Below are 27,133 nucleotides of genomic sequence, written 5' to 3'. Positions count from 1 at the left end.
TTAATTTACTTGAAAATCAATCAACTGATTCAATTGAATGAGCTTAAAATGCTCCAATGTGCACAAATTGACTAGCACATAATGACTTGAATTAAACCCCAAAAAGAAATTGGAGTTTAATCGTCAAGTTGAACCTCAATCTATCAAATTAACCCCTAAATTGGAATGGGTCAAGTTGAATTGCCTCAATTAGATAAAGTTAACTTGATTTTCCAAGTCTTTGGTTAGCCAAATTGATCAAATCGACTCAAATTCGTATGAATTTTCAAAATTGAATATGGATTTGAGTTGCATATAAGAAAATGGATTCATACATGGTTTAATTGCACAAATCATAAATAATCGACCGGCACCCTTAATTAAGGCTAAAATTGGGGGTGTTTACATTTGGCTGGGAATTATGAAATTGGCTTGATAATTGCATATGAAACGACTTCTAGATCAAATGTAATGAAAGAAACTATCATAAAAAATGACTAGAAACAAAATAATTTCATTTTTGGCCGATTTTGAACCAAAACCCACAGATTGGGGAAAAGTTGATTCTAAACAGATTTTTACGAAATTGATAATGTCAAAATCAAATTGAAGTAAAAATAAGATGATTTAGGGGTTTTAAATTTTTTCAATTTTTTCAGACAAAATGTTCGCCAAAAGTCAACATTTTAGTAATTAGTTACTAAAATGTCAATTGATGGATCAAACTATGATTTTAGCAAAAATTGACAATGCAAAAGTGAAATTGACACTATTTTGGGGCTCTTTATGCAAAAAACGAAATTTTGACCTAGGGTTGACTTTTCAGTTAAAGTTTGACCCAAAAATCAACTCAAAAGTCAACGTTTTGACTTTTTGAAATCAAGTTGTAAATGAAAAGGAAATAAAGGGCTCATTCGAGGAAAAAAATGTTAAATGACTCTTTTTGGTTGAGAGCTCTATCGTGATCAGAATCCCTAATCTCAAGTTTTTACCATTTTGTGATGCATTGACTGAAAAACAGGTGTCAGCAGCGACTAAACGTCTAGCCTTGTAGAGCATCATCTTCCGAGCCACCAAACTAGTCTACTTTGCCCCCACTGTAACCAAGTAATCATCAAGGAAGAAAGCATCTAAAGTAGCCCGCTTGGCTTGCTTAGGCTTGGCCAGGCTCGACCGGTTTTGAAGGGAAAAACAATGGGCAAGCTTGGGCAAGTAATTCTCTTTTTTAACCTATCCAGTCTTCATGGATCTACTCCGGCCAGGTCAATTTTGCATTGAAAAATCAGTAATCTTTGAACCGTGTGTGCATGTTTAGGCAAGGATAATTAAGCTCGGTACCAATCCAACCCACTCATTGATCATGTCTACTCTAGAAGCATTTCCAAGGAAAGCTGCCTTCATCATGCCTCAAAATAATGATCACTCTTCCTCAGGCACAATTCGATCTTATGTCTAAACTAACTCAGCTGATGCGAGATTACATACCAATTACATTGTTCGAGTATTTTCAGCAAAAGTTCATAGAGAAACGTCTAAGCAAGTGTAAATTTGCCATGCAGATTAGCTTAACAAATTGGATGATTATGGTTCATTCCAAAAAGTGATGAAAAGAGAGATCACGACACAGATTTACGAGTGTGGTGACAGATAGAAGCTTGTTCATTTTGCTTTGCTCTGGGAAACGATAGGGTGAACCAATTCAAATGGGTTTCCAAACTGTATCCCACGGTTTCCTTTTTGTTTTGATGATTTAAAGGGTTTTCACACAGAAACATGTGAACAAAGAGACCTTTTGTTACCACCGCCCGCAGCGGCTGCGTTGGCTTGCGCTCTCATCCCCCCACGAAGGGATCAGAGTTCGAACCCCAGCGTAGTCGTTAGGGATTCTTAAGTGTGGCGCCGTGGTGGTGGGTCCTGCGCTAGCGTCACCCCAGATTTACCCCTCCGGCTGTCGGCCGTGCGGGGGGTTCCTGGGTCATCAAAAAAAAAAAAAAAGAGACCTTTTGTTTCCATCAATGGAGGAAAAACAATTGCACCAGCAGTAAGACTTTCCTTAGACTATTCCACTTCAAGGAAATAGCAAGCCATTGAAGATTCATCGCCTAAAGGTGCACGATGTTCAGAGATTCACACGGTACAGAGCAAGCCCTAGCGCTGGAAAGTGGAAACAGAAATCTTCTAGAGGAAAATCAAACGGAAGCACGATAATACAAGTCAGGGTTACAGCAAACCAGAACATAGGTGGTCGATGCATAGGAGTGTTCCCAAGGCCCTATATCTACGTTACGGACATTCATTCATTTTTCCATATATTATATATCAAAAAATTGAAATCGCTAAAATATTGATAACAATTTATGAATCATTTTACTTTAAACTTATTCATAGTATATAATCATTAAAAGAATCATTCCGACCCTGCCCCGTGCCACACTAAATACCCCGCGGGACATTTTTCACTGGAAAAATTTGCCCCATTCAAAGGCAAGGTACCGCGGGGAGCGGATTCCTCGGGCCCATCCTTTGTAGTTTTCAGGTTTATAAAAATTTTCTGTCTTTCTTTTCAGTACCCGGATGGGCCGAATGCATATTCTAATGGTATATAGTTTCTTTTTGCAATCTAATTGCATATGATTCATGCTTTTAGATCAAAGCAAATCTAGTGATCCTGATACTCATCCGGTGAATGGGTTGATTAATTTGTGTGGCATTCCGTTAGTCGTCATTTTAGTTAGTGAGCCTATTTATGCGTGCAATAAGCATTTGTCACATTGCTCGGTCGATAAATTTAGTAGCCGAGTCTTGGTATGTCTCGTATTATTCTCTATGCGACGAGCAATGCTAGGGGTGAAATCATCAACCGATAAATGAGATTTGGATTGTCAAGTTGTTTAGTACATGAGTCTTAGTAAATATTTGGCCATTGCTTCTAAATTAAAGTGTCAATTTTCTATAAATTTATGGGTCAAAATTTTTTGTTTATGTATATACCATGTTTAATATAGCTTGAACAATGCATAACATATTTGATTTTCCAGGACAAAAATCAATGCAGTATGTACAGAAAAGTGAGTTAGGACATGAGTCGACGTTACCACTGCAGTTTGATAATCAGTTGGCTTTGGTATGAGTATCATCCTTCAAGAAAACAGTTAAAAATCTGCATGATTTCTTATTAATCGACCCTCAAATTCTTGATAACTTAATTGGGTGTTTGTAGCAGAATGATTGTAATTCAATCCGTATCCATATCCAAACTTTAACGTACCGTATTACATGTCATAGTCTACTGTATAATTTGTGCTTGGAGTCATATCTTACTATGATAAACCATGTTTAACATTCCAATTGGATGGGATCGATTAATCACATTCTTCAATTGATAGTAATGACTTGAGAGGTGCTAACCTATATATAGAATTTTGAATATATAATTTTGAATCGAAAGTGCACATGGTTTAGCTAATCACCGTCATCGAATTGATCGATATAGATGAGACCATACGAGTCCTAGACTAGGTGTCTCTCCTTCTCCACTCTTTGACGGTATGGATGGCAAGTGTTTTGAATGAGGAGGGGAGAGCTGAAGAAAAATTATCAATTCGGTCATAAACTTATTGCACGGATTTCAATTCAATCCCAAACTTTTCAATTTTGCTAATGTAGTTCTAAATATTTGCACGAAATTTCAATATAGTTTTTCCAGCTAATACCCATCGGAAATTGCTAACATAGCATCCAGTCATTATCAGTCGTCCTACTTGTCACGCTAACATGGACAATTTTACTCGAAAGAACATCCAATGTGGATAGCAATGTCAAGATTTCTAGTGACAATTGGCTAAAATGACTCCATTGGAATTTTGCGCAAAGATTTAGGACTTCATTGTCAAAATTGAAAATTTTAATACTGAATTGGTATCTACACAATAGATTTAGGACCGATTTGCTAATTATCCCATAGAAGGGACTGTACCCTAATTATTGTTATTACTATATCTAGTATTGTCATGGACTTTATTAAGTTGGTCACAACCTCCTTTTCATAAACCGAAATATCATGCGAATAATATTAGCCCATATTTATAAAAATTATGAACACATTGACCATAATTAAATATTCGTTCTTTAATCCATTAGTTGAAATTTTCAAAATCTGTTCCGTGGACGGCGGGGTTTGGGTTCCACTTGCTTGTGACATTATAATAATCCAACTTATATTACATCTTAATTATTTTCAAGGTTCGAGAGCATATCTTTGGGTATCTTCTAGATTTTTCAAAGAGTGGAATCTTATTGAACTCTTCTCTCCTTCAACGACACTATAGTCAATCAGAGTTGTTCATTTATTTTCTGGTAAGAACTGAGAATAGTAAGACCTTGAAGGTTTAAATTAAGTTATACTTAGGTATAGAACAATAAATTATTTTATTTTGGTCCATTTAGGTGTCTTAGTTGGACAATGAAATAGTTTCGAAACTGTTCAAGCAACTACTGACTTGCTACTTGCTATCTTCTTCTTCTTGCAAGGAGAAGCAAGTTGCCTGACCAGAAATTAACGCAGATTAAGTTGTAAGAGACCACGTGCTAATGGTGGAAAATGGAACACAAAAATATTAGGATGTTATAATCGTATGATTAATTTTTTTAATCGTGTCATTCTAAGATGAGTCCTCATTATTGTTTTTATTGCTTTGGATCAAGTTAGACTTTATATTGAGATAGCAACTTATGTTTAATCCCGACCCGTTTCACATGAAATAATCTTAAGGTGTCCCCTGCTGCCGCCTCAAAGACGAAATGTCACCCTTGCGATGCAGGTGGACATGACGCTTTGCTTGCTTTTACTTATGAAATTAGGTGAATCGAAAAGTCCTTCAATTAATTTCAAATTCACACTCCTTTTACGTTTTGTCAAAGAAGTGCACAAAATTATCATTTAAAAAAGGAAATACTGTTCAGGAGCGGAAGAAAGAAGGAAGAGCTACCATCTGACCCTTAAACCTGATTGTTAAAAAAAAATAAAAATCAGAAGGCATGTTACATGCATCACGATCATTAAACTTCATGGTCATTTTAAAAAGATCGTTCACCCAACAATTTCATTTTAATTGAATCAGTCAGTTTTATTTTCACTTGAATCTTTGTCGAATCTTCCTCCAATACTCCCCAACTTTAGCCCAATCAATATTTTTCCAATAAGTGAAGGGAGCGACGTGAGCAGAAGTGAAAATGAAATTGAGGCCCCATTTGTTTTACGGAAAATGAATTATTTGGAAAATATTTTCCTAAAGATGATCGCTCGTATCGCTTGAAATAATAATTATATGAAAAATATTTTTGTCACATTTAGTTAGCATATCGATTTTATCAAATTAGACTATAATATAGTCGACATTATCCTTGATATATGAAACATGAAAACCATGTGACTTGTTTGAAAGTTTCGAGGGCAGTAATTACAAATGCAATTATCGTACAGATGACACCGCTTTAATAAGTTCATGATTTTTGCACGTTCCTTCAACGATGCTCCGAATTGTTTTTTTTTTCAATCTTATTGTTCACGACATTTTTGTTCGCAATCCAAATAAATTGTAAATTCTTTGTTAGACTGTATGAGATTTTGTGAGACCACTACTGACTATTCTAAAGGCTTAAGTTTTTGGATAAAGGCGTGATTTAATATTTAATTACTCTAACATGCTAAAGTTGGACAAGGGAAAAACAAGATGTGAACCTTGCTTTAACTTAAGTAACCTCATGAGATTGTTAAGGGTCAACCTGACGTCACGCAGGCTGCCTTCCATTTATTGGAGTTGACGAATACTTCGAGGACTCTTGTTTCTCATACCGGGCATGCCCACATGAGCTTAGGGAAACTGAAATATGATTTGACGACATGTAACCCCTACGCACGGAATGCAGGGGTTCGGGGGCAGCGCCCCCAAAACGGGGGTCCCGCTAACCGAACAACGGGTTTGCTGACCCGTTTGTTATGGGATCAAAGGGATTTGGATAGGCTTAGGCTTTAGGCCCATTTTAAGTCCTATATATATTATACTCGTATGAGAGATCATTGTAATAAGTGGCTGTGGTTGAAAACCTAAATATCATAGTGGAATCCTTTTGCAGGACGTAGCTCTATTCTGGGGTGAACTTAGGTAAACTTATATGTCAATTTTTCTATTATCTGTGTGATTATTTTGATTCAATTTCGGCTATAACGCCATCACCATTCATATTTTTGTCACTAGTTTTGGCTACTTTGTGCATGGGATTGAAGTGGACACTAGAATTTTCACAAGTTCACGAGTGACCCTGATCACTGATGTTCCTCAACTTTTGAAAAGCGATCTATTAGTTTCACTTCGTTAAGCACATCCATTAGCAGCTTACAAAAAAGCATGAATGGATGGCAACGTGCACTGCTTACAAACTTGGGTACATTTATAAAAGCCATTGTTCCATCAACCTTAGCTTGGATTCAGACCAAACAACATTGCATTCAGATCAAACAACAAAAGGATGTTGTTACATCAACAGAAAGTCAACATTTGCTAATAAACATATCACTTGAGCAGTAGTAGCCAAAATGTTACAAAAACATGATAAGATCCTAATAGGAAAACCATAAAAGAAAACATCACCCTCCCATCAAGCAATCAGAACAACCCCCTCAGTCCCTTTTCCTGTTGATAGATTCTTGGTTTGATTCATAATCCTTGTATCCTTTCTAACTAGAAATGCAAGTATACTCTTCACCGGTATTCCTTTCACCATTTTCTTCTTCTTTGCAGTAGTCATTGTTTTTTTAAAGAGATCGATCAGAGTAGGTGGTCATTTGAGAGGAAAACCATCTGTCATTGATTTTGGCTCCGTGGCAGTGCGTCAAAATTGTACAGTGACATTTCTAGGAACATTTGATTGAAGTAGACCTGCTCTTGGGGTCTTTGTTGGTGCCAGTTTTGGAGCTACCCTTTGTGTTCTCCGTTTGTATCTTTACACTCATTTGTTTGTTGTCCTGTGTTTCTGATTTGTATCTCTACATTCATATGTCTGTTGTCCATATATGTTTTCTTTATGAATGTATATTGTACTCTATGACTAATTTTGTTAATAGTGCGTCATACATTATTTCTTTTGTTGCTCATGATCAAGTTGACTTTATATTGAGATAGCCGTTTTTTTATTCAATCCCAACCCATTTCACATAAATAATCTTACAGTCGCTCCCACCAGCTTATGGACGAAATTTTACCTCGTGATGCAAGTGGATAGGACAGTTTGTTTACATGAATTTATGTAATTAGTCAAATCAAAAGGGCGGATGTCTTTATCTATTTGAAAAAAGATATTTCTGCCCGTGGATCCAATTGAACTGATTCCATTCACACTTCTTTGGTGTTTTGTCAAGAGAAGTGCGCAAAATTATTACTTGAAAAAGGAAATACTGTTTGTCAGCAGAAGAAAGAAGGAAGAGCTCCTAGTCTAAAACTCTATAAAAACATCATTCGACCTTCATTTTTTTTTTTCAATCCGATCAATAAATTATATATTCACTTTCAATAAGATGGCTCAACAACCCCACTAAAAAAGTATTGTCTAAACTCCCTTTCTTGATCTTTTAACTTTAGCTCAATCAATATTTTGACAATAAGTAAAGGGAGCGACATGATAAGAAGCAAAAACAAGATTGAATAACTTGATTGGAAAAGTGTAAAGTTACATTATATATTAGAAAGAACTACTAAAAAAACTTAAGCTAATATACAAAGAGAAACCACGTGGGTATAAAGAGCATTAAAAAAAGGATATGCAAATTTGGCACATGGAAGGCTACACACATGAAATAAACCGGATCGGAACATAGTTTTGATATCATGTCAGAAAGTCAAACCCAAAAATTTAAGTTAATAGGCAGAGGAAGATTACATGCATATAAAGAGTATATCAACCCTGTGATAAGCGGCGTGGAATATACTTTAACACAACTACAACCAGTCTAGCAAAATGGTACTAACAGGCCAACTACAAAGCAGGAATTCAAATAAGTGAATCATTTCAACAACCCTCGTAAGCATCTGTCACATACAGTTAGCATATCATATCGATTTCCCAAATTAGACAAATATACTTGGCATTATCCTTGTTATATAAAACATAAAAACCATGTGACTTCTTTGAAAGTTGAGAACAATAATTATCAATATTTGTTCTAGTCACTAACCCCTTGAATAAGTTCACGGTTTCTACACGTTCCCTCCAATGATAGGGCAAAAGCCATTAAAAATCATAAGTTATACCCACTATAACACATTTATCCTAAACTTTTTTCTTTAACATCAACAATTCTAAACTTGTATCTGCGTGACACACTTACCCTTCATCAAAGTTCTGTCAATGAGAATTGTTAAGAATTCGCTTACATGATTGCAAGAAAGCAAATAATATTGACATATTTTAGTAAAATAAATACAACATTATATTGGACGAAAAATCATTTAACAGAATCTTAACGGAAAGTAAATGTGTCACATTAGTACAACTTTAGAATCTTTTGTCACAAGAAAAGATTTAGAATAAGCTTATCACGATGGATATAATTTAGAGTTTTTAATGACTTTTTACCTCTAATAATAATGCTAATAGTTTTTTTAATCTTGTTGCCGACAACATTCTTGTTTGACTGAAGCTAGACAAAAGGAGAGATGTTTAGGAGTAGGTAGGTTGTGGGTCCCACCTGACCCAGCATAGGCTACCTCCCAAACATAATTTGACACATGGACACCAATCAAATCTCACAAAGACCGTAAAAAAACCTACAAATTCTTAGCCTCGATGGGCGGTGGCTAAGAGATTATATACAGTTCGGGATTATTCCGTACTCCACTGAACGATCTTGGCACGTGGAGACGATCCTTGAGTTGCCCTGGAGAGCACGTCGTAGGTCCATACACGCCTTTTCATTTTCTCAATTTCTTTTAATGTTTTCTTTCAGGTATGACTGTTGAGACAGTAAAGATGCGCGTGGCAATGATTATATACCTCAAAATTGATTCTACTCAAAAATGATTTTTTTTATTTTGTGTCCGGAAACAATTTCTAAGTATTTGAAAATATTTGGTAACTGCCTAAAATTTATATTCTTAGAATAGAAAAAGAACAGAAATGCATTTGGTAACTATACAAAATTTATTTTTATTAATAATATTTTAAATTTTTTAATATTTCTTTCTTTTTTTTTTCTTTCTTTTCCTTTCCTTCCTTGGCCATGGCCGGTCGCCAGCGCCGGCGACCGACCACAGGCCAGGGCAGGCGAGGGCATCGTGGCCCTCCTCGCCGGTCACAATAGCGAGGTCAGCCTCGTCAGATCTAGGCGAGGTCGAGCCTCGCCCAGCCAAGGCGAGGCCGACCTCGCCATCGCGACCAATCTCCCTTGCTTGGGTCGCATGGGTCGCGACGGCAAGGCCTCGCTGTCAAGGCCGCGAGCCGCCCTCGTCAGCCCTGGCCTGTGGCCGATCGCTAGTGGCTAGGGCCGGCGGCAGGCCTGGAAAAAGAAGAACAAATTAAGAAAGAAGAAGAAAATCAAGAATAATAAAAAATGGAAAAATTGTTCCCATAATCAAGAAGCTATTTTTTTTTTGCTTCTTGATTCTGTTCCAAAACTGATTCTGGGGACAATTTTTTGCAAATTTATGCTCGGGAACGAAAATTAAACAAACGGATTTCTGTTCCCAAACTGATTCTAAGAACAAAAAAATAGAAATTATCACTGTTTGACAACTTATCAAACGGGCCCTAAAAGAGGATTTGGAGACAATGTTAGGCTTGACTATGAAAAGTGAAATCGAAAACTACAGACGAGATGTAACTTTTTTGAAAAAAAAATTAGAGCAAAAGCTACCAAAAACCTTAAACGATGCCCATTGCAATACATTTATCTTAATCTTTTTTCTGTAATATCAAAAAATTTCAAATTTATACATGTGTGACATATTTACCCTTCATCAAAGTTTTGTCAATGAAAACCGTTAAAAATCTCTCTATATGGACGTTATAAAGCAAATAGTGTTGACATGGCACCCGCATGGTTTAAGCAAAATAAAAACAACATTATTTTGATTGAAAAATCATCTAACAGAATATTGACAGAGGATAAATGTGTTATATAGATACAAGTTTGAGATTTTTTATGTCACAAAAAGAAATTTTAGGATATATGTGTCATAGTGGACATAGTTTGGTGTTTGATATCATAAAAAAAAGTTCATGGTAAATGTGTCACAGTGGGTATAGTTTTAGTTCTTTGTGTTTTTTTCCCTAAAAGAAGATTCTGACAATCTGTTGTCTTATTACATTATATTATAGGGTTAATACCACGAAAAACCCTAAACTGGTACACTTATGACACATTTACCCCAAACAATTTTTTTTACCATAAAAAACCCCAAACTGGTACACCTGTGACAATTTTACCCTGAACTATTTTTTTGATCACCAAAAATCCCAAACTGGTACATCTGTAACAATTTTACCCTGAACTTACCACAAAAAACCCCAAACTGGTACATATGTGACAATTTTACCCTGAATTAAAATTTTAATATAATTTTTTTATTTTTTCCGAATATTTATTTATTTTTTATTCTTTTCTTTTCTTTTTTTTTTCATCTTCAACCTCTGGCCGGTCGCCGGCGTCGGGCGAGGGCAGCCCTCGCCAGATCCGGCGAGGGCGACCCTCGCCGGTATAGGGCGAGGGCTGCCCTCGCCGGATCTGGCGAGGGCGACCCTCGCCTGCGTCGGGCGAGGGCCACCCGACGCCTGCAAGGGCGGCCCTCGCCGGCTTCCGCCTCTGGCCGGTCGCCGGACCGGCGACTGGCTTGAGGTTGAAGGTGAACGAAAAAAAAAGAAAAGAAAAGAAAAAAAAAGAAAAAATTCAAAAAAATAAAATTAAAAATTAGTTCGGGGTAAAATTGTCACACGTATCTCGATTTGGGGTTTTTTGTTATGTTCGTAGGTAAAATTGTCACAATGTCTGGGTTGGGGTTTTTATGGTCGAAAAAATAGTTTGGGGTAAATGTGTCACAAGTGTACCAGTTTAGGGTTTTTCGTGGTATTAACCCTATATTATATTCACCTTGAGCACGTTTGAATTTAGACTATCATAATCAAAATTAAATAAATTAATCATCAATTATTGTCGTAATATGGTCAACATACAAAACAAGCACACTACATGATCTCCACAGAACTCATTAACTTTAATGACCAATTAATCAGTATTATACTAATAAGGTGAAAGCGTGGCTCTCTTTCTTGTTTCACCGATATGATCTCCTCCGCCCAACATCTCAAGCTCCCGGGATAGATCCATTGATGTCGCATTAGAAGCTAATCACTTGTATGTTGTTCTTGCTGTCGCAGACATGGAATCGTGTCTTTGTCGCGCACTTGTCGTGCGTCCGAGCTAGGGGTGTGCACGGGATCTAGACCAAATTGGCCAACTCTGGGCGGATACCGCGGGAACCAGTCTTGTTCTTAGTTTCCATATTCCGAACCGCCCGGACCGGACCACACCGATATGCTTTTTTTTCTAATTTTTCCTTTTCTTTTAAAGAGTAAAGAAAAAGAAATTGCTAAAACCCTAAACCGGACCGGTCCAACCCGGGAACCGGTCCAACTAGGGAACCGGACCAGGACTGACCAGTCCAGTCCGATTCCTGGTTCCAGCCGGTTTGGTTCCCGGTTCTAGGGTGGAACCGGCCCAACCCGGAAACCGATCACGCCTAATTTCATCAAACTCTTGCTGTTGCCCATCATTTAATAATCATTTTATATGGTCAAGGTCCAACATTTGTGGTTAATTCCTGTTTCAAGGAGCAACAAAAACAGAGGAGAGATTAATCAGCCAAATCACCCCCCTCTTAATTTCCTCATGAATCAGAAGGTAGTCTAGTACTGGATCAGCCCAACAACATCTATGGAGTCGTGCTTTCCAATTCTTCTACACAGCTTGTGCTTCCTGTCCCTTGTGTTGCAGATAAGCTATGCATTGGACTCCATTTCGGCTGGTCAGAACATCACAGATGGCCAAACGATAGTCTCCGCCGGTGGGAACTTTGAGCTAGGATTCTTCAGCCCCGGAAGCTCCAAGAACTGGTATGTGGGCATATGGTACAAGAAGATATCGGCCGGGAGGGTGGTTTGGGTCGCAAACCGAGAGAATTCCCTGAATGACTCTTCAGGAGTCCTGAAGCTCACTCCTCAGGGTATACTGACTCTCCTGAACCGCACCAATGGGGTCGTTTGGTCCTCCAATGTGTCGAGATTGGCCCAGAATCCGATTGCGCAGCTTCTGGATTCCGCCAATTTTGTCATAAAAGAAGGAAATGACAATGACTTGGATGATGCAATCTGGCAGAGTTTTGATCACCCTTGTAATTCGTTTCTGGCGGGCATGAAGTTTGGTATAGACAGAGCGAAAGGCCTGGACCGGTACTTGACCTCGTGGAAAAGCGCAGACGACCCTTCACCGGGTGATTTCACATATAGGCTTGATTCTTCGGGATATCCGCAGCTGATCCTGAGGAACAGATCGGTAGTGCAGTTCAGGTCGGGACCTTGGAATGGCCTTCGGTTTAGCGGGTTCCCTCAGTTGAGGCCAAATCCAGTTTATAGCTTCGGCTTCGTCTTCAACCAAAACGAAATTTACTATTACTTCAATATTCTGAACAGTTCCGTCCCATCGATGCTGGTTTTAAACGAGAATGGGATCGCTCAGCGCTTCAGTTGGGTAGATCGGACACATGATTGGATACTGTATTCGTCTGCCCAAACGGATGACTGTGACACTTATGCATTATGCGGAGGGAATGGGAATTGTAACATTGCTAGCTCTCCAAAATGCGTGTGCTTGACCAGGTTCATGCCCAAATACCCGAGCGACTGGGAATTCGGGGATTGGTCAAACGGGTGTGTCCGGAGGACAGAACTGGATTGCCAGGGAGGAGATAAGTTTCTGAAGTACAATGAAGTGAAGTTGCCCGATACAAGGCATTCGTGGTTCAACGAGAGCATGAACCTTCAAGCATGCGAGCAGAAATGCTTGAGGAACTGCTCGTGCACGGCTTATTCAAACTTGGATATTAGAGCGCAAGGAAGTGGATGCTTGCTTTGGTTTGGTGACCTGATGGATATTAGACAGTTCAACGAGAACGGCCAGGACATTTACGTAAGGATGGCCGCATCAGAAGTTGGTATGCGTTCAAACCCTAAGTTATTTTCGACATGATGACAAAAGGAAGAGAATGAGTTCGAAATAACTGTCAGATTCTTAGTAACTTCTATCTTCAATTTATTGTAATGTGTATCAAGGTGGCAGTTTGAGCAAAAATGCTGGCGCAAGGAAAAGCACGGGCATCATTGTCAGCACCGTGCTGTCTGCGGTGCTTCTTCTCGGCATCGCGGTTGTTTTCACAAAGTATAGGAGAGATGGTAAATTTGTTTTTATCAGATAATTATGGTTTCCAAGCAAGATGGCTTTCTTGATCCACAAGAGTCAATCTTTTACTCTTGTTAGCATAGGTTCTAAATGTTACTGCTCTGCATCAAATGCAAAGTTTCATCAGATCATCTCTCTTTGGAAATTTCAATGAACCAAGTGGCCTGAAAAATATGAATGAACCAAATGTGTGTTGCTTTGACTTCTGTTTTGAGATTTTTAAAGATCAATACGAGTTCTCTTTATTTGATGAATTTACTCACTTTAATTTTTACTTGCAGGACAAATCTTTGGATTCTCCCATCAAAGCCATAGTGAAGATCTAGACTTACCTCTGTTCGACCTTACAACCATGGTGAACGCGACAAATAACTTCTCTGAAGACAACAAACTCGGAGAGGGAGGCTTTGGAGCCGTCTATAAGGTTACTATTCTTATTTTCCGGAATTCTAAATCTGCTCATACATATACAAATGCACAATGGAAAAAAGGAACAAAAAACCTCTATCTTTTAGGGTGTTCTGAAGAGTGGCCGAGAAATTGCTGTGAAGAGGCTGTCAGAAAACTCAAGGCAGGGACAGGTTGAGTTCGAGAACGAAGTCGTCTACATCGTCAAACTTCAACACCGAAACCTCGTCAAGATTCTTGGATGCTGCATTCAAGTAGATGAAAAGATGTTGATCTATGAATTCTTGCCCAACCGGAGCTTGGATTGTTTCATTTTCGGTTGGCTTCCCTCAAGTCCCTACATTTTCATTGCTTTTGTCATAGAAAAGGAATGAAGAAGCTTCCATTAATAACTTATAAGGCCTATAATATGGCAGACCCAGAGAAGGGTGCTTCACTGGATTGGCCTAAGCGCTTCACAGTAATCAACGGCATAGCTTCGGGGCTCCTATACCTTCACCGAGACTCAAGATTAAGAATAATTCATCGAGATCTGAAAGCTGAAAACATCCTGCTTGACAATGAAATGAATCCAAAGATATCAGACTTTGGTTTGGCGAGGAGTTTCGGAGGTAATGAAAGCGAAGCGAATACAAAGAGAGTGGTGGGAACATAGTGAGTTCTCTTAACAAGTGATCTTCACTGGATCTGGTCCGTTTGCTTCAAAAACTAATCATTCTTTTCAATGGCTTTTTTGCATAGCGGTTACTTGTCGCCAGAGTATGTTGTCCACGGGTTATATTCGATAAAATCAGATGTATTCAGTTTTGGCGTTTTAGTGCTGGAAATCGTGAGCGGGAAAAGAAATCGAGGCTTCAATCATCCTGACAGCCATCTAAGCCTTCTTGGATATGTAAGTCGAAAAATTTATCAGATCTCTTTGTTTATTTATCTTCAGGTTAGTTTCTAGCCTTACTCTAGATGACTGACATAATCATGCAGGCGTGGACACTGTTTAGAGATCGAAAGTCTATGAAACTGGTTGATCCATCGATCACATCCACATTCAATCCCGTGGAAGTTTTAAGATCGATCCATGTGGCTTTGTTGTGCATTCAACAAAATCCAAGAGACAGACCGGAGATGTCGTCCGTGGTTATGATGTTGGGCAGTGAGAGCACATTGGCTCATCCTAAACAGCCTGGTTTTTTCAGCCAGGAATCTGTATCGGAAGCAAGTTCTTCAAGCGGTGGCAAGCACCAAAAATATTCGGCCAACGAAATGACTATTTCAGATGTAATGCCTCGCTGATATATCTGTAATGACAATTTTGTTATATTGATCCATTATGAATATGAGAAGATCATGGCGTTCCTATTGAGGATCGTCTCTTAATCTGGAATAGCAAGACGTTACCTTACTTGAATACCTGCGACTTTAATTTAGTAAAAGAATCCTTGATGATTCTATATCCGCTTCAGTTTGAATCGACGAACATATAATCAAGGAAACTTGACTTAGTATAGAAAATAGCTATAGAAGTGGAAAAGTAGCCGTAAGTGCAAGCCAAATCAGTACCCAGTACTAAACCTTTGCTCTGTCAGTTTGTACAACGGTGTTTCTTCTTTCTACTCTGTCAAAATAACCATGTCCTTCGAATGACGGCCTGCATTATGGCGACATCATTTAGCTCAGTTGCACCTGAAACAGCAAAAAAGGAAAAGGACTCTTCACTTCCCAATATAATCTGAAGATATCGAACTTCGGTTCACCAAGATGTTTTCTGACGTAACGAGAACAAAGGGAACCAAATACAAAGGCTCCGTTTGTTTCCCGGAAAATGAATGATTTAAAAAATATTTTCCTAAAAACGATCGTTTGTATCCCTTAAAATAATTAATCAGTGAAAAATATTGTCATTATCGACAACATTTTATATTTATATATTTTCATGGACGGTGAAAATATTTTTTATTCCTTTGTTTCGTAAGCAATGAAGCCATCGCTTATAAAAAAATATTTTCCAAATCATTCATTTTTCGCGAAACAAACGGAGCAGAGACTAAAAAAGTTGTCCGAACGTAGTGAATTCTTGAGAAAAACATCTGAATTATACTTGATTTGCTTCGATAACTAATCACTCTGTTAATCGGTATGGTGCTTTAATCCAAACTTTGAAAGCCAAAAGAAACGGATGCTTTAGAATCATCCTAAACATACGCCCAAGATGCCTCTGTAGTTTTGATGCTTGGGGTTAAGAGCGCATTGCCTCAGCGTAAACAGGTCAGTTTTTTCGTTGAGGAGATTATACAAGAAACAAAGTTTTTTTAGCCCAATGAAGTGGCCAATTCTGGTGAAAATCTGGACAGAAAAATTTGCCCGTTCATACTGACCAACCATCATGATTTATAGAAATACAAACTTATGGTGTTTAGTCATACATTACAAAGTTCTTACTCCATTTATTATGTCGAGAAGATACATCACAGAAAGGACCAGCTTACATACATCAGTGCTATATGGTTCTTGCACCTTGAATCCCATAATATTAAATGTTCCACAAGGTTGCAATCCAAATTGTCCAAACGATCTAGATGCAGAACACAATCACACATCTATTTTTTACATAATACAGTATAACAGTTCAGGCTGCGCAAAATCATATCTTTACTCGATCCAGGCCCGATTTCCCATCGAGTACGCTGCTCTGTTGAAGTTCCAGATAGTCCTTGTATTTCATCCCAATGTACATGGCTCGGTTGTTCTCACCATGCACCAGCTGCTCTGCTGGCATGACGACAGTGTCAGGCGATGGTCCATTAGATAGAACGATCGATATCCTTGTAGCCTTATTGTTCACGACAGCTCGATGCAGAACGCTCTTGTATATCCCATTGCTCAAAATCTTGCTCAGTTGATAAGTGTAAAGAAAAAAAAAATTAGTTGCGATAAGCTTTATCGGTTCAATGGGAAAAAAGTAGTAAATCACAAAGATCCGTAATGACTTTTAAACTGACAGTATCCAGTGAAAGAAACAAAAAGAAAAGAGTGTGTTTCAGCAAATTTGTAGGACAACTATATAAACTATATTCTTATGTATAGAAACAATGTCCCCTGCACAAAGACATACACCGTATCTGCATGGCACACCAAGAGTTGAAACAAATTCGACCTCTCTTGCAAGACAATGAGGAACATTGAAAAGATGGAACATCAATTTTTATATATGTACCTCTAGGTGATCACCGGTGTTGACCAAAAAGGCATTTGGAATGGGATCAATTTTGACCCACTTCCCGCCATGGTGCACTTGGAGGCCACCAATTCCATTCTGCGTGAGGATGGTCAACAGGCCGTGGTCTGAGTGTGGTGGCATGCCCATGGCGAGTTCTGGCTGCGGGCATGGCGGATACAGATTTGCTGTTAATATCTGTAGGCTCGAATCCATGTTCATTGCCTCGTCGATATAGCCTGGTTCAAGTCCTAGGCTTTCCGATATACCCTTGCGCAGTCCCCTAACAAATTTTTGGACCGCCCCAGAGTATTCTGCTAAAACTTCACTGCAACAAACATTGCTTTCATTCATCAGAGGAAATGCCACGGTGGTGTTCTTTTCATCTTTAAGGATGTCACAAATTTGTGTCACTCAATCTTTTATCTGGGGTGCTACTAATTGTCCTGCTCTATCAAATTGAATCCTCAACTTGTTAATTTTCTGTAGGGGTACCAAATTGTTCTTGTTTGCCACCAAGACGATCCAAATTAATGTTATCCTAACATAAGAATCGTATAGTTTTCTATTGTTCTGTTCCAAGATTGCCAGATTTGAGGACAAAAATAAATGTACTATACAAAACTAACAAACTGGAGCCAAAGATCCTGAAGAGCTTGCGCATAGAACGGATTGAAGTTCTTTAAGTTCAGATCCCATAGGATTAATTGAGTGGTCTAGTGCTTCATGTAGATAGGGCAAATCTGATACGCAAATCATGGAATCTCGCATTTAGGTAACTCTAGAGATCGAGTCCGCCACCCAAGTGGACAGTCTTATACAAGTACAGACACTGGAATTAGTCAAGTTGAAGATTTGGATTCCCGTATTACCAGGGAAGAACAATTTGTTCAAGTTCCTCATCATGCTTTCTTTTTCTGACATATTCGATAATTTTGTGCCGCACACTAAGATGTCGATGCATTGATAACTCTGAAGTACCATGTCAAAGATTGTTATATCCCTGCATCTACCAGGATGGACCCACCATCAATCAATAATGCTCCAGAATCTCTAGCTTGTATAAAATGACAAAAGCAAACTCTTTCAAGGAGTCTTTGTCATCAGCCTACTTTTTTTGCCCCTATCCATTGACAAGTTCTAGTTGTTCACGATTCATGAGGCAAAAGAGGGTGAAAATGGGTGTTACTATCATGATCTTCAGATTCCAAAGCATAATGAGCTACTTCCGTTGGTTGGGACCTCAAGTTCTTGATCCTCATCCATAAAGCCAGATATGGCTCCTTCTTAGAGGGAGATGCAGCCAATGGGCTTCGGGGAGAGAGAGAGAGGTTTGTTTGGATTTGTTAGGCCAGATGGATTGGGTTAGGTTAAGGTGTTTGAAAGGTGAGCGAGTGGATTTTAGATGATTTCGCATGGTAGGTAATGCCACTGCTGGTCGATTGCAGTATAACCTTGCCTTCATAACGAGCAAGGAAGTTCATCTCAAGTAAATCCCCCAGATAAATACCCAACTCAATGTCATGGATCAGATAATATGCAAGCTAATGTCTAGGTAGACTTCTTAAACATGAGATTGTGTCTATTTGTGGTGGAGTAAACTCAAACCTTTATATTATAATGGAATTAAGAATACAGAGTGTCAGTATATTCAAACTGACAACTTGCACATTAGACCTTTTCTCGAAAAAAAAGAAGAAGAATGGATACCTGAAGCCTTCTGGTTTGGTAGGGCAGTAAAACTTTGGATGCACCCTCACCTTCAGATAATCTCTCCAGAAAAACACCTTGTCGACCGAAGCATTGAAGCTCGTCCCGCATCTTATGGGGTCCAACACGTGCTTCCCTTCAAACTCCCTCTTCTCCTCCTCTGTCAGATCGAAGAATCTTGTCAGCATGTCGAACATCGCCTTCATTTGGCTCTCAGGGACTCCGTGGTTAATCACCTACTCACATAACCCCGGGGCCATGATCAATAGAGAGCATACAAGACACTGCCAGATCATGTATAGAGAGTTTGTGTCATAATGATCAAGAATGACTCCATCTTTGATACCAATTTATGCAAAATAGATTCATAAAATAAAAAAAAAGGTTTTGGGTTTGATTTACGTGTAGCGCCCAATCTCTCGGAGTCTAAGGCATGAGAAATAATTTCTCGTGAATTTTCTTTAGCTCTAGTGGGAATGAACAATCATCGGTTGAACCAGCCCATCCAATTTAAATTATCGCTAGTCTTTTTAGTACTCATGACAAATTTTATAAGAGAAAGCTGATCAAAGATTACAACTGTTTGTTTTGCATCTTTGCGACCAAATAGAAAAAAGAAAAGTACTATGAAGCTGTTAATGAACTAATGAACTCAAGCAAGAAACTAATGAACTAGCTAGAAACATATGTACCATGAAGAAGCCCCAGTCTTGACAAGCCTTTGCAAGATCCGAGACGACTTTAGCCCGTTGATCGGGATTACCTGAGGAGAGGAGAGAGAAGTCGATGACGGGGATGGAGTCATCATGGACAGGATGAACGACATGATCACCGGAAGTGGAGGTGGTGAAAGCATAGTGGGAGGGGATGGAAGTGAGGATGGAAGATTCAGCTAGAGCCTTAACACTTGCTATTTTGAGCTGAGAAAAATTAGCTTCTTGATGGTGTGGAGCGACTTCACAAACTGTAGCCATTTGAGAAGAAGCTGACTCTCTCTCTCTCTCTCTCTCTCTCAATAAAAGACTTCTACTACAAAAGAAGATGAAAGAAGAGTTCTTTGGTAAACTCTCCAAGACTGCCACGTGGCAGCTCCTTCTGTAAACAGTAAATGCGATTCCATTTGCAACATCGGGTGCCTGAATGTCCGGGTCTTTTAGAGCATCATACTAGTTCCTCCGAGCCACCAAAGTAGTCTACTTCTCCCCACTGTAACCAAGTAATTATAATCAGGGCAGAAAGCCTCTGAATTAGAGGGAACCACGGCAGCCCGCTTGGCTTGCTTAGGCCTGGTCAGGCTCGACCGGTCTCAAAGGGAAAGAAAATGGGCAAGCTTGAGCAAGCAATTCTCTTTTTGAACCCAACAAGTGTATCCACTCTGGCTAGGTCAATTTGGTATTGGAAGATTAATAATATTTGAACTGTGTGCATGCCTAGGCAAGGATAGTTAAGCTCGGTATCAACTCCAACCTGCCTATTGATCCAGTTTACTCCGAGAAGCATTTCCAGGGAAAGCTGCCTTCATCGAGACTCAAAGCAATGACCACTCTTCTGAGGCACAAGTTGATGTCATGTCTAACTAACTCAATAGCAATTACGTTGTTCATATCTTTTCAGCCCAAGTTCATAAAAAAACGTCTGACTATGTGTACTTGAACTCGCATAATGTGCCATGCACATTAGTCTAACAAATTTAATGGTTTATCCCAAAAGTGATGAAAAGATAGATAATGACAGATTTATGAGTGTCGTGCAAGACAGAAAGCTTCTTCATTTTGTTTAACTCTGTGAAATGATGATGAGCCAATTCAAAGGGGCTTCCTCGTTGTATCCCACAACTTTTCTCGTTTGGATGATTGAAAGGGTTTTCACACAGAGACGCAAACAAAGAGACCTTTGTTTCCATCAGTAGGGGAAAAACGATTGCACCATCATTAAACTTTCCTAAGGCTATTCCAACTCAAGGAAATAGCAAGGCATTAAAGATTCATTGCCTAAAGGTGCCAGATGTCCAGAGATTCACACCGTACAGAGCGAGCCCTCACGTTAGAAACAGAAATTTTTTAAAGTAAAGTCAAACATAAGCACGATAATACAGGGCAGGGTTACAGCATTCAAAGCTACACCAATCCAGAACACGAGTGGTCGATGCCTCGAGTGTTCTAAAGGCCTTACATCTACATTACAGACATGGACATGATTTGATGAGCGAGACCTGGATCTTGGTGCAGGAGCCTCTAAAGTTGTTCTTCACATCAACCGTTTGCGTCTCTTGGTACTACTTTGAAGTCTGCAAAAAGACGTGTTAGGGGAACTGAGAAAACAAAAAGAAACAGAGGCTTTGGAATTATGCTTAATAATAGGCCCAAGATGCCTCTGTGGTTATGATGCTTGGCGTCATGAGCACAATGCCTCAGCCTAAACAGTTCAGTTTTTTCGCAGAGAAGATTATATTTGAAACATGGTTTTCGAGTTGCAGCAAGTACCCGAGATTTTCAACCTGATGAAGTGGCCATTTTCAGTGAAAATCTAGACAGACAATTTGCTAGCTCATACTGACCAAACATCATAATTTTGTATAGCACAACAAACTTATGGTGTTTAATCAGACATAATGAAGCTCTCCCTTCCATTTGTTATGTCAAGAAGATACATCACAGAATGGAGCAGCTTACATGCATCAGTGCTATATGGTTCTTGGACCTTGCATCACATAGTATTAAACGTTCCATAAAGTTGCACTCCAAAGAGTCCAAACAGTCAAGAAGCAGAACCCAATCACACATCCAATTTTACGGGATACAGCATAATAGTTCAGGCTGCACAAAATCATATCTTCACCCATTTCAGGCACGATTTCCCATCGAGTACATTGCTCTGTTGAAGTTCCAGGTAGTCCTTGTATTTCATCGCGATGTACAGGGCTCGATTGTTCTCACCATCTACTAACAGCTCCGCTGGTGCCACGACTGTGTTGGGCGATGGTCCGATAGATTGAGGGATCGACATCCGTGTAGCCTTGTTGTTTACAACAGCTCGATGCAGAACACTCTTGTATTTCCCGTTGCTTATAATCTTGTACAGTTGAAAAGTATCAAGAAAGAATTTAAGTTGCAATAGGCTTAATCGGTTCGATGGGAAAAACAATAGCAAATCACAAAGATTTGTATGGACTTCTGATTAATATCCAGTCAAAAAAAAAAAACGAAAAAAGAAGATGTTGTAGCAAATTTTTAAGACAACTATATGTACTTTAGTTTTTTGTATAATAAAAATGTCCCATAAAGATCTACATCGTATCAGCATCTATAAACCAAGGCATACAGTGCGCACCAAGATTTGCAACAAACTGGACCTCTCTCGAAGAGAGATGAGGGAGATTAGAAAAATGAAACATGAACTTCTATATATGTACCTCGAGGTGATCACCGGTGTTGACCAAAAAGGCATTCGGAAAGGGATCGACGTTGACCCACTTCCCGCCGTGGTGCACTTGGAGGCCGCCAATTCCATTCTGCATGAGGATGGTCAACAGGCCGTGGTCCGAGTGTGGAGGTATGCCCATAGCGAGTTCTGGCTGTGGGCACGGTGGATACAGATTCGCTGTTAATATCTGTAGGCTCGAATCCATGTTCATTGCCTCGTCGATATAGCCCGGTTCGAGTCCTAGGCTCTCCGATATACCCTTGAGCAGTCCCCTAGCTAATTTCCGGACCGCCCCAGAGTACTGTGCTAAAACCTCACTGCAACAAACATTGCTTTCGTTCATCAGAGGAAATGCCATGGTGTTCTTTTCATCTTTAGGGATGTTACAAGTTTGTGTCACTCAATCTTTTATCTGATGTGTTACTAATTGTTTTGCTCTATCAAATTGAATCCGCACTTTGCTGATTTTCTCCGGGCATTTAAAATTGTTTGCCTGACATCAAGATGATCCAAAATAATGCTATCCTAACATAAGAATCGTGTAGTTTCTATTGCTATGTTTCAAGCTTGCCAGATTTATGGGTAAATATAGATCTACTATTCAAAACTAACAAACCGAAACCAAAATAGCTGAAGAGCTTGCGCGTCTGATGGATTGAAGTTGTTCAGTCAGATTCCATAGGATTAGTTGAGTGGTCAAGTGCTTCATGTTATATGGCAAATCTGGTATCCAAATCACGACATCTCGCATTTAGGTAAAACTTTGGAGGCCACCCAAGTGAACAGCGTCTTAAACATGGACAGAGACTGAAATTAGTCAAGTCGAAGATTCGGATTCTCGTGTTACCAGGGAAGAAGAATTTGTTCATGTTCCTCATCATCTTCTCTTTTTCTGATATATCTAATAATTTTCTGCGGTGGGCTAAGAGATGGATGCATTGATAACTCTGAAGTAGCATGTCAAAGATTGTTATGTCCCTGGATATGCTAGGATGGACCCATCATCACTCAATAATGCTCCAGAATCTGTAACTTGTATAAAATGACAAGCAAACTATTCCATGGTGTCTTTGTCACGAGCCTAATTTTTTGCCTCGTGAATCATGACCAATTAGAACTTGTCACTGAATAGGGGCAAAAAATTAGGCTCGTGACAAAGACTCCATGGAATAGTTTGCTTTTGTCATTTTATACAAGTTATAGATTTTTTTTCATTTTTAACTAAAACTTCCATTGCATTATTGACCAGCTTCTTTGGCAAAGCTAATTCAGTTTAGAAAATGATGGCTCCTAAAACTTCATTTTCTCCATTATTACTGCAGAATTTCAAGATTCACCACGTGTTAAACTTAGCAGCTACAATAAAAAAATTCACCATCTGTGTTAACCTCCTCTATCACAAATAAAACAAAACTGTCATTGCATCCATATCTATCAAAAAAATCGAACGCATAACTTGTCAAACTCAGCAATCATGGACTTTATAGGCTCCACCTCACTACATATATTGTCTGTGGTGATTACCGCACTAGCACCTGATATCTCAGAGTTTCTAGTTGCAACTCAAATTTTGGCCAAATACTGTCTAGATCCGTATAAATACTACAACAATCATTCCTACCTAGAAATATTGAAAACTCGTCAAATGTAAATTTTCTGCTAATAACACAATCGATAGCCTGCTCACCTTGTGCATACCATATGAATATTTCCTTTCTTACCCTCATACCAAGCTTACCATCACTCACTATGGCAACCAAATGTTGTAAGAATAGAATTATCAACGATGTTAGCTGATCACACCTCCTCAAAAGTCCAACATCCCATCGTAGTCAATTAAATCTATTCACTAAGTAGCTCGTCGTATTAAGCGCATCCACCAAGAATTTCCCAACCATACCAATATTAAAGAGTATTTTATGGGTCGTCTCACGTAATGTTTTGCTCATCAATTTTACAGCATATTATGGTTCACTAGCACTAGCTTGTCGTCTCACTATATCTTCTTTCACACAAAATTCAAGTAAACAGCAAAACTCCATTTTATTGTCCATCCACACATACTTGATCGTCTTAGTAGTCTCATTTTTTGTCGAAGTTTTCAAATGTCTAACATCAAACTCGTGCCTCAGCACAAACATATAGGTCTTTCTCGAGTAGTCATCCATTAGCATAAATCTGGCAAACAATTGATTATTCCGACAAAAACTAAAATCCACCTGTTATATATACACACTTATATATATAATATTTGGTTCACAAATAGGAAACCCCTTGTAAAAGATCTATTCAAATTAGAAAACTTACTTATCAAATTTTTTTTACGTACTCAAACTCAAAACATATTCTCAATGTCCTTAAGATTGTGTATACTCGTTTGCAAGGAAAAGTTTTTGTAGCAGCTGGACCGTAGCACGAAAGCTACGATTAGGACATATAGGTACCACTTATTTAAAACCTAACGATCACTCACCCACAAAAAGAAAAAGAAAAGAATGTGGCCGTAGTTCTTTTTCGCTCTCGCCCACCCCTCTCCTAGGGTCTTATCATTTACTCGTGGTCTCTCTCTCTCTCTCTCTCTCTCCTTATCTGGCCCAGTCGATGAGGGTGACGCGTCTTTGGGGAAAGAGAGAGAGAAAGAGAGATTTGTTTGGTGTTGTTTGGCCAGGATTGGGTTAGATTAAGGTGTTTGAAAAGTGAGTGTTTTTCAGTTGGTATAGGTAATGCCACTGCTCGTCGATTGCAGTAAAACCTTGCCTCTATAACGAGCAAGGATATTCGTTTTAGGTAAACCTCGATCTCATGAAATACCCAATTAATTGTCATGGATGAGATAATATGCAAGCTAATAGCTAGTTGGATTTCTTAAACATAAGATTCTTCATAGTTGTGGTATGGAGAACTTGCACATACGTGTTAGAAATTATTTCCATGCATATTAGACCCTTTTTTCATACCAAAAACAAATGGTACCTCAAGCCTTCTGGTTTAGTAGGGAAGTGAAACTCTGGATGCACCTTCACCTTCAGAAAATCTCTCCAGAAGAATACTTTGTCGACCGAAGGATTGAAGCTCGTCCCGCATCTTATGGGGTCCAACACGTGCTTCCCTTGGAACTCCCTCTTCTCTTCCTCTGTCAGATCGAAAAATCGCTTGAATGCGTCAACCGTCGCCTTCATTTGGCTCTCGGGCACGCCGTGGTTGATCACCTACTCACATATAAACCCAAGGGCCATGGTCAATACGTAACAAACAAGACACTGTCAAATCATATGTATAGAGTTTACGTCAATTGGACGAAAAATGACTGCAGCTTATAAACAATTAATGAAAAAGAGATTTATAAAATATAAAGTGTTGCGTTTGAGTTACGTGCAGCACCCAATCTCTCGGATTCTAAGCCATGAATAATAATTTCTCATTAATTTTCTTGAGCTTCGGCATGAATGAACAACCATCGGTTGAACCAGCCAATTCAATTTAAACAGTTGCTAGTCTTTCAAGTACTTATAACAAGTTTGATAAGCGAAAAGCTGATCAAAGATGCCAACTGTTTGTTTTTCATTTTCGAGATGAAATAGAATAAAGACCGTTGAAGAAGCCCCAGCCTTGACATATGTACCATGAAGAAGCCCCAGTCTTGACAAGCCTTTGCAAGATCCGAGATGACTTTAGACTGTTGATCGGGATTACTCGAGGAGAGGAGAGAGAAGTCGATGACGGGGATGGAGTCATCGTGTTCGGAATGAACAGCCTGATCACCGGAAGTGGAGGTGGTGAAGGCGTAGTGGGAGGGAATGGAAGTGAGGTTGGAAGATTCAGCTAGAGCCTTAACACTAGTTATTTTGAGCCGAGAAGTACTAGCATCTTGATGGAGTGGAGCAACTGGAAAATCAGTAGCCATTTGAGATGAATCTCTCTCTCTCTCCAAAGTCTTCGGTGTATATCTATTTCAATAATGAAGGAAGTTCTACGTCACAGAAATTGGTAAACTCTCGAAGACTCTCTCTCTCTCTCTCTTTCTCTCTCTCTCTCTCTCAAGTCTTCAATGTATGTCTATATCAATAATGAAAGGAGTTCTACATAACGGAAGATTTCCTTGGTAAACTCTCGGAGACCACCACGTGACATAAGAGATTTTATGGGATCACTACTAACTGTTTTAAAAATTTAAACTATTAGTTGAATGCGTGATTTATTATTTTAATATTCTAACATGGGAGCTCCTTTTTAACTAGTAAATACAATTTTATTTGCGAAGTCAAATGCCTATTTGTGGGGATCTCTTAGAACATCCGACTAATTGCGTTAGCCCAGCCCACCAGGCTCTAGGGTACAGGTAATCATGGCAGCCTGCTTGGCTTTCAAGGATTTTTAAATTTGGTACCTAAACCAACTTGTCCATTGATCAAGTCTAATCTAGAGGCATCTCGAAGCAAAGCTGCCTTGATCGAGACTGGAAATAATGAGCACTCTTTTTGAGGCACAATCTGGTGGTGTGTAAACTCACCCAGCAAATCCAAGATTACATAGTGATTACGTTGTTCGCAGCCAATATCATACAAAAATCCGTCTAAGTACACTTGCTTAAACCGAAATAATTTGCCGAGCGGAATAGCTTAACAAATTCGATGATTATTATTGAGGAATGCAAATCCCAAAAGTGATGAAAAGAGAGATCATGCCACCAAAGATTTACTAGTGTCATCCCAGAAAGAAAGCTTCTTCATTTTGTTTAGCTCTGCGAAATCATGGTTAAGCAATTCAAAGGGGTTTCCAAAATGTTCTCCACAAATTTATTTGTTTTGATGATTAACAGGGTTTTCAAACAGAGACATATGGACAAAGGAGTTTTTCCTTTCATCAACAGGGGAAAAACATTTGCACCATTAAGTAAC

The 27,133-nt window shown here is 39.0% G+C and overlaps 3 protein-coding genes and 1 long non-coding RNA gene across 4 annotated transcripts; 1 reads left to right on the top strand and 3 right to left on the bottom strand.

The window, feature by feature from the left end:
- Positions 1 to 11,117: 11,117 nt before the first annotated feature.
- LOC115684349 (G-type lectin S-receptor-like serine/threonine-protein kinase At4g27290) lies at positions 11,118 to 15,264 on the top strand. The gene is made up of 7 exons (XM_056303357.1): positions 11,118 to 13,238; positions 13,357 to 13,476; positions 13,765 to 13,907; positions 13,999 to 14,209; positions 14,308 to 14,545; positions 14,633 to 14,783; positions 14,873 to 15,264. The coding sequence occupies exons 1-7, from the start codon at positions 11,963 to 11,965 to the stop codon at positions 15,179 to 15,181; spliced, it is 2,448 nt and encodes an 815-aa protein (XP_056159332.1). The 5' UTR covers positions 11,118 to 11,962; the 3' UTR covers positions 15,182 to 15,264.
- Positions 15,265 to 16,308: 1,044 nt separating this feature from the next.
- On the bottom strand, positions 16,309 to 19,845 carry LOC115684350 (2-oxoglutarate-dependent dioxygenase 19-like). Its single transcript, XM_030609085.2, has 4 exons — positions 19,505 to 19,845; positions 18,813 to 19,048; positions 17,103 to 17,430; positions 16,309 to 16,775 (listed from the first exon to the last, which is right to left on the bottom strand). Exons 1-4 carry the CDS (start codon positions 19,784 to 19,786, stop codon positions 16,530 to 16,532), a joined length of 1,092 nt encoding a protein of 363 aa, XP_030464945.1. The 5' UTR covers positions 19,787 to 19,845; the 3' UTR covers positions 16,309 to 16,529.
- A 1,564-nt stretch (positions 19,846 to 21,409) lies between these two features.
- Positions 21,410 to 26,255, bottom strand: LOC115684351 (2-oxoglutarate-dependent dioxygenase 19-like). Its single transcript, XM_030609086.2, has 4 exons — positions 25,858 to 26,255; positions 25,209 to 25,444; positions 22,225 to 22,552; positions 21,410 to 21,884 (listed from the first exon to the last, which is right to left on the bottom strand). Exons 1-4 carry the CDS (start codon positions 26,137 to 26,139, stop codon positions 21,639 to 21,641), a joined length of 1,092 nt encoding a protein of 363 aa, XP_030464946.2. The 5' UTR covers positions 26,140 to 26,255; the 3' UTR covers positions 21,410 to 21,638.
- On the bottom strand, positions 22,642 to 25,202 carry LOC130135086 (uncharacterized). Its single transcript, XR_008814555.1, has 2 exons — positions 24,455 to 25,202; positions 22,642 to 23,770 (listed from the first exon to the last, which is right to left on the bottom strand). It is a non-coding gene; the product is annotated as an uncharacterized LOC130135086 (long non-coding RNA).
- Positions 26,256 to 27,133: the final 878 nt, after the last annotated feature.

This window comes from Syzygium oleosum, unplaced genomic scaffold (genome assembly GCF_021117445.2).
Source record: "Syzygium oleosum isolate NSW1041296 unplaced genomic scaffold, Sole_v2.1 Sole_v2.27, whole genome shotgun sequence".
In the NCBI taxonomy this organism is placed as follows: Eukaryota; Viridiplantae; Streptophyta; class Magnoliopsida; order Myrtales; family Myrtaceae; genus Syzygium; species Syzygium oleosum.
This window is presented reverse-complemented; position numbering and strand designations above follow the sequence as displayed.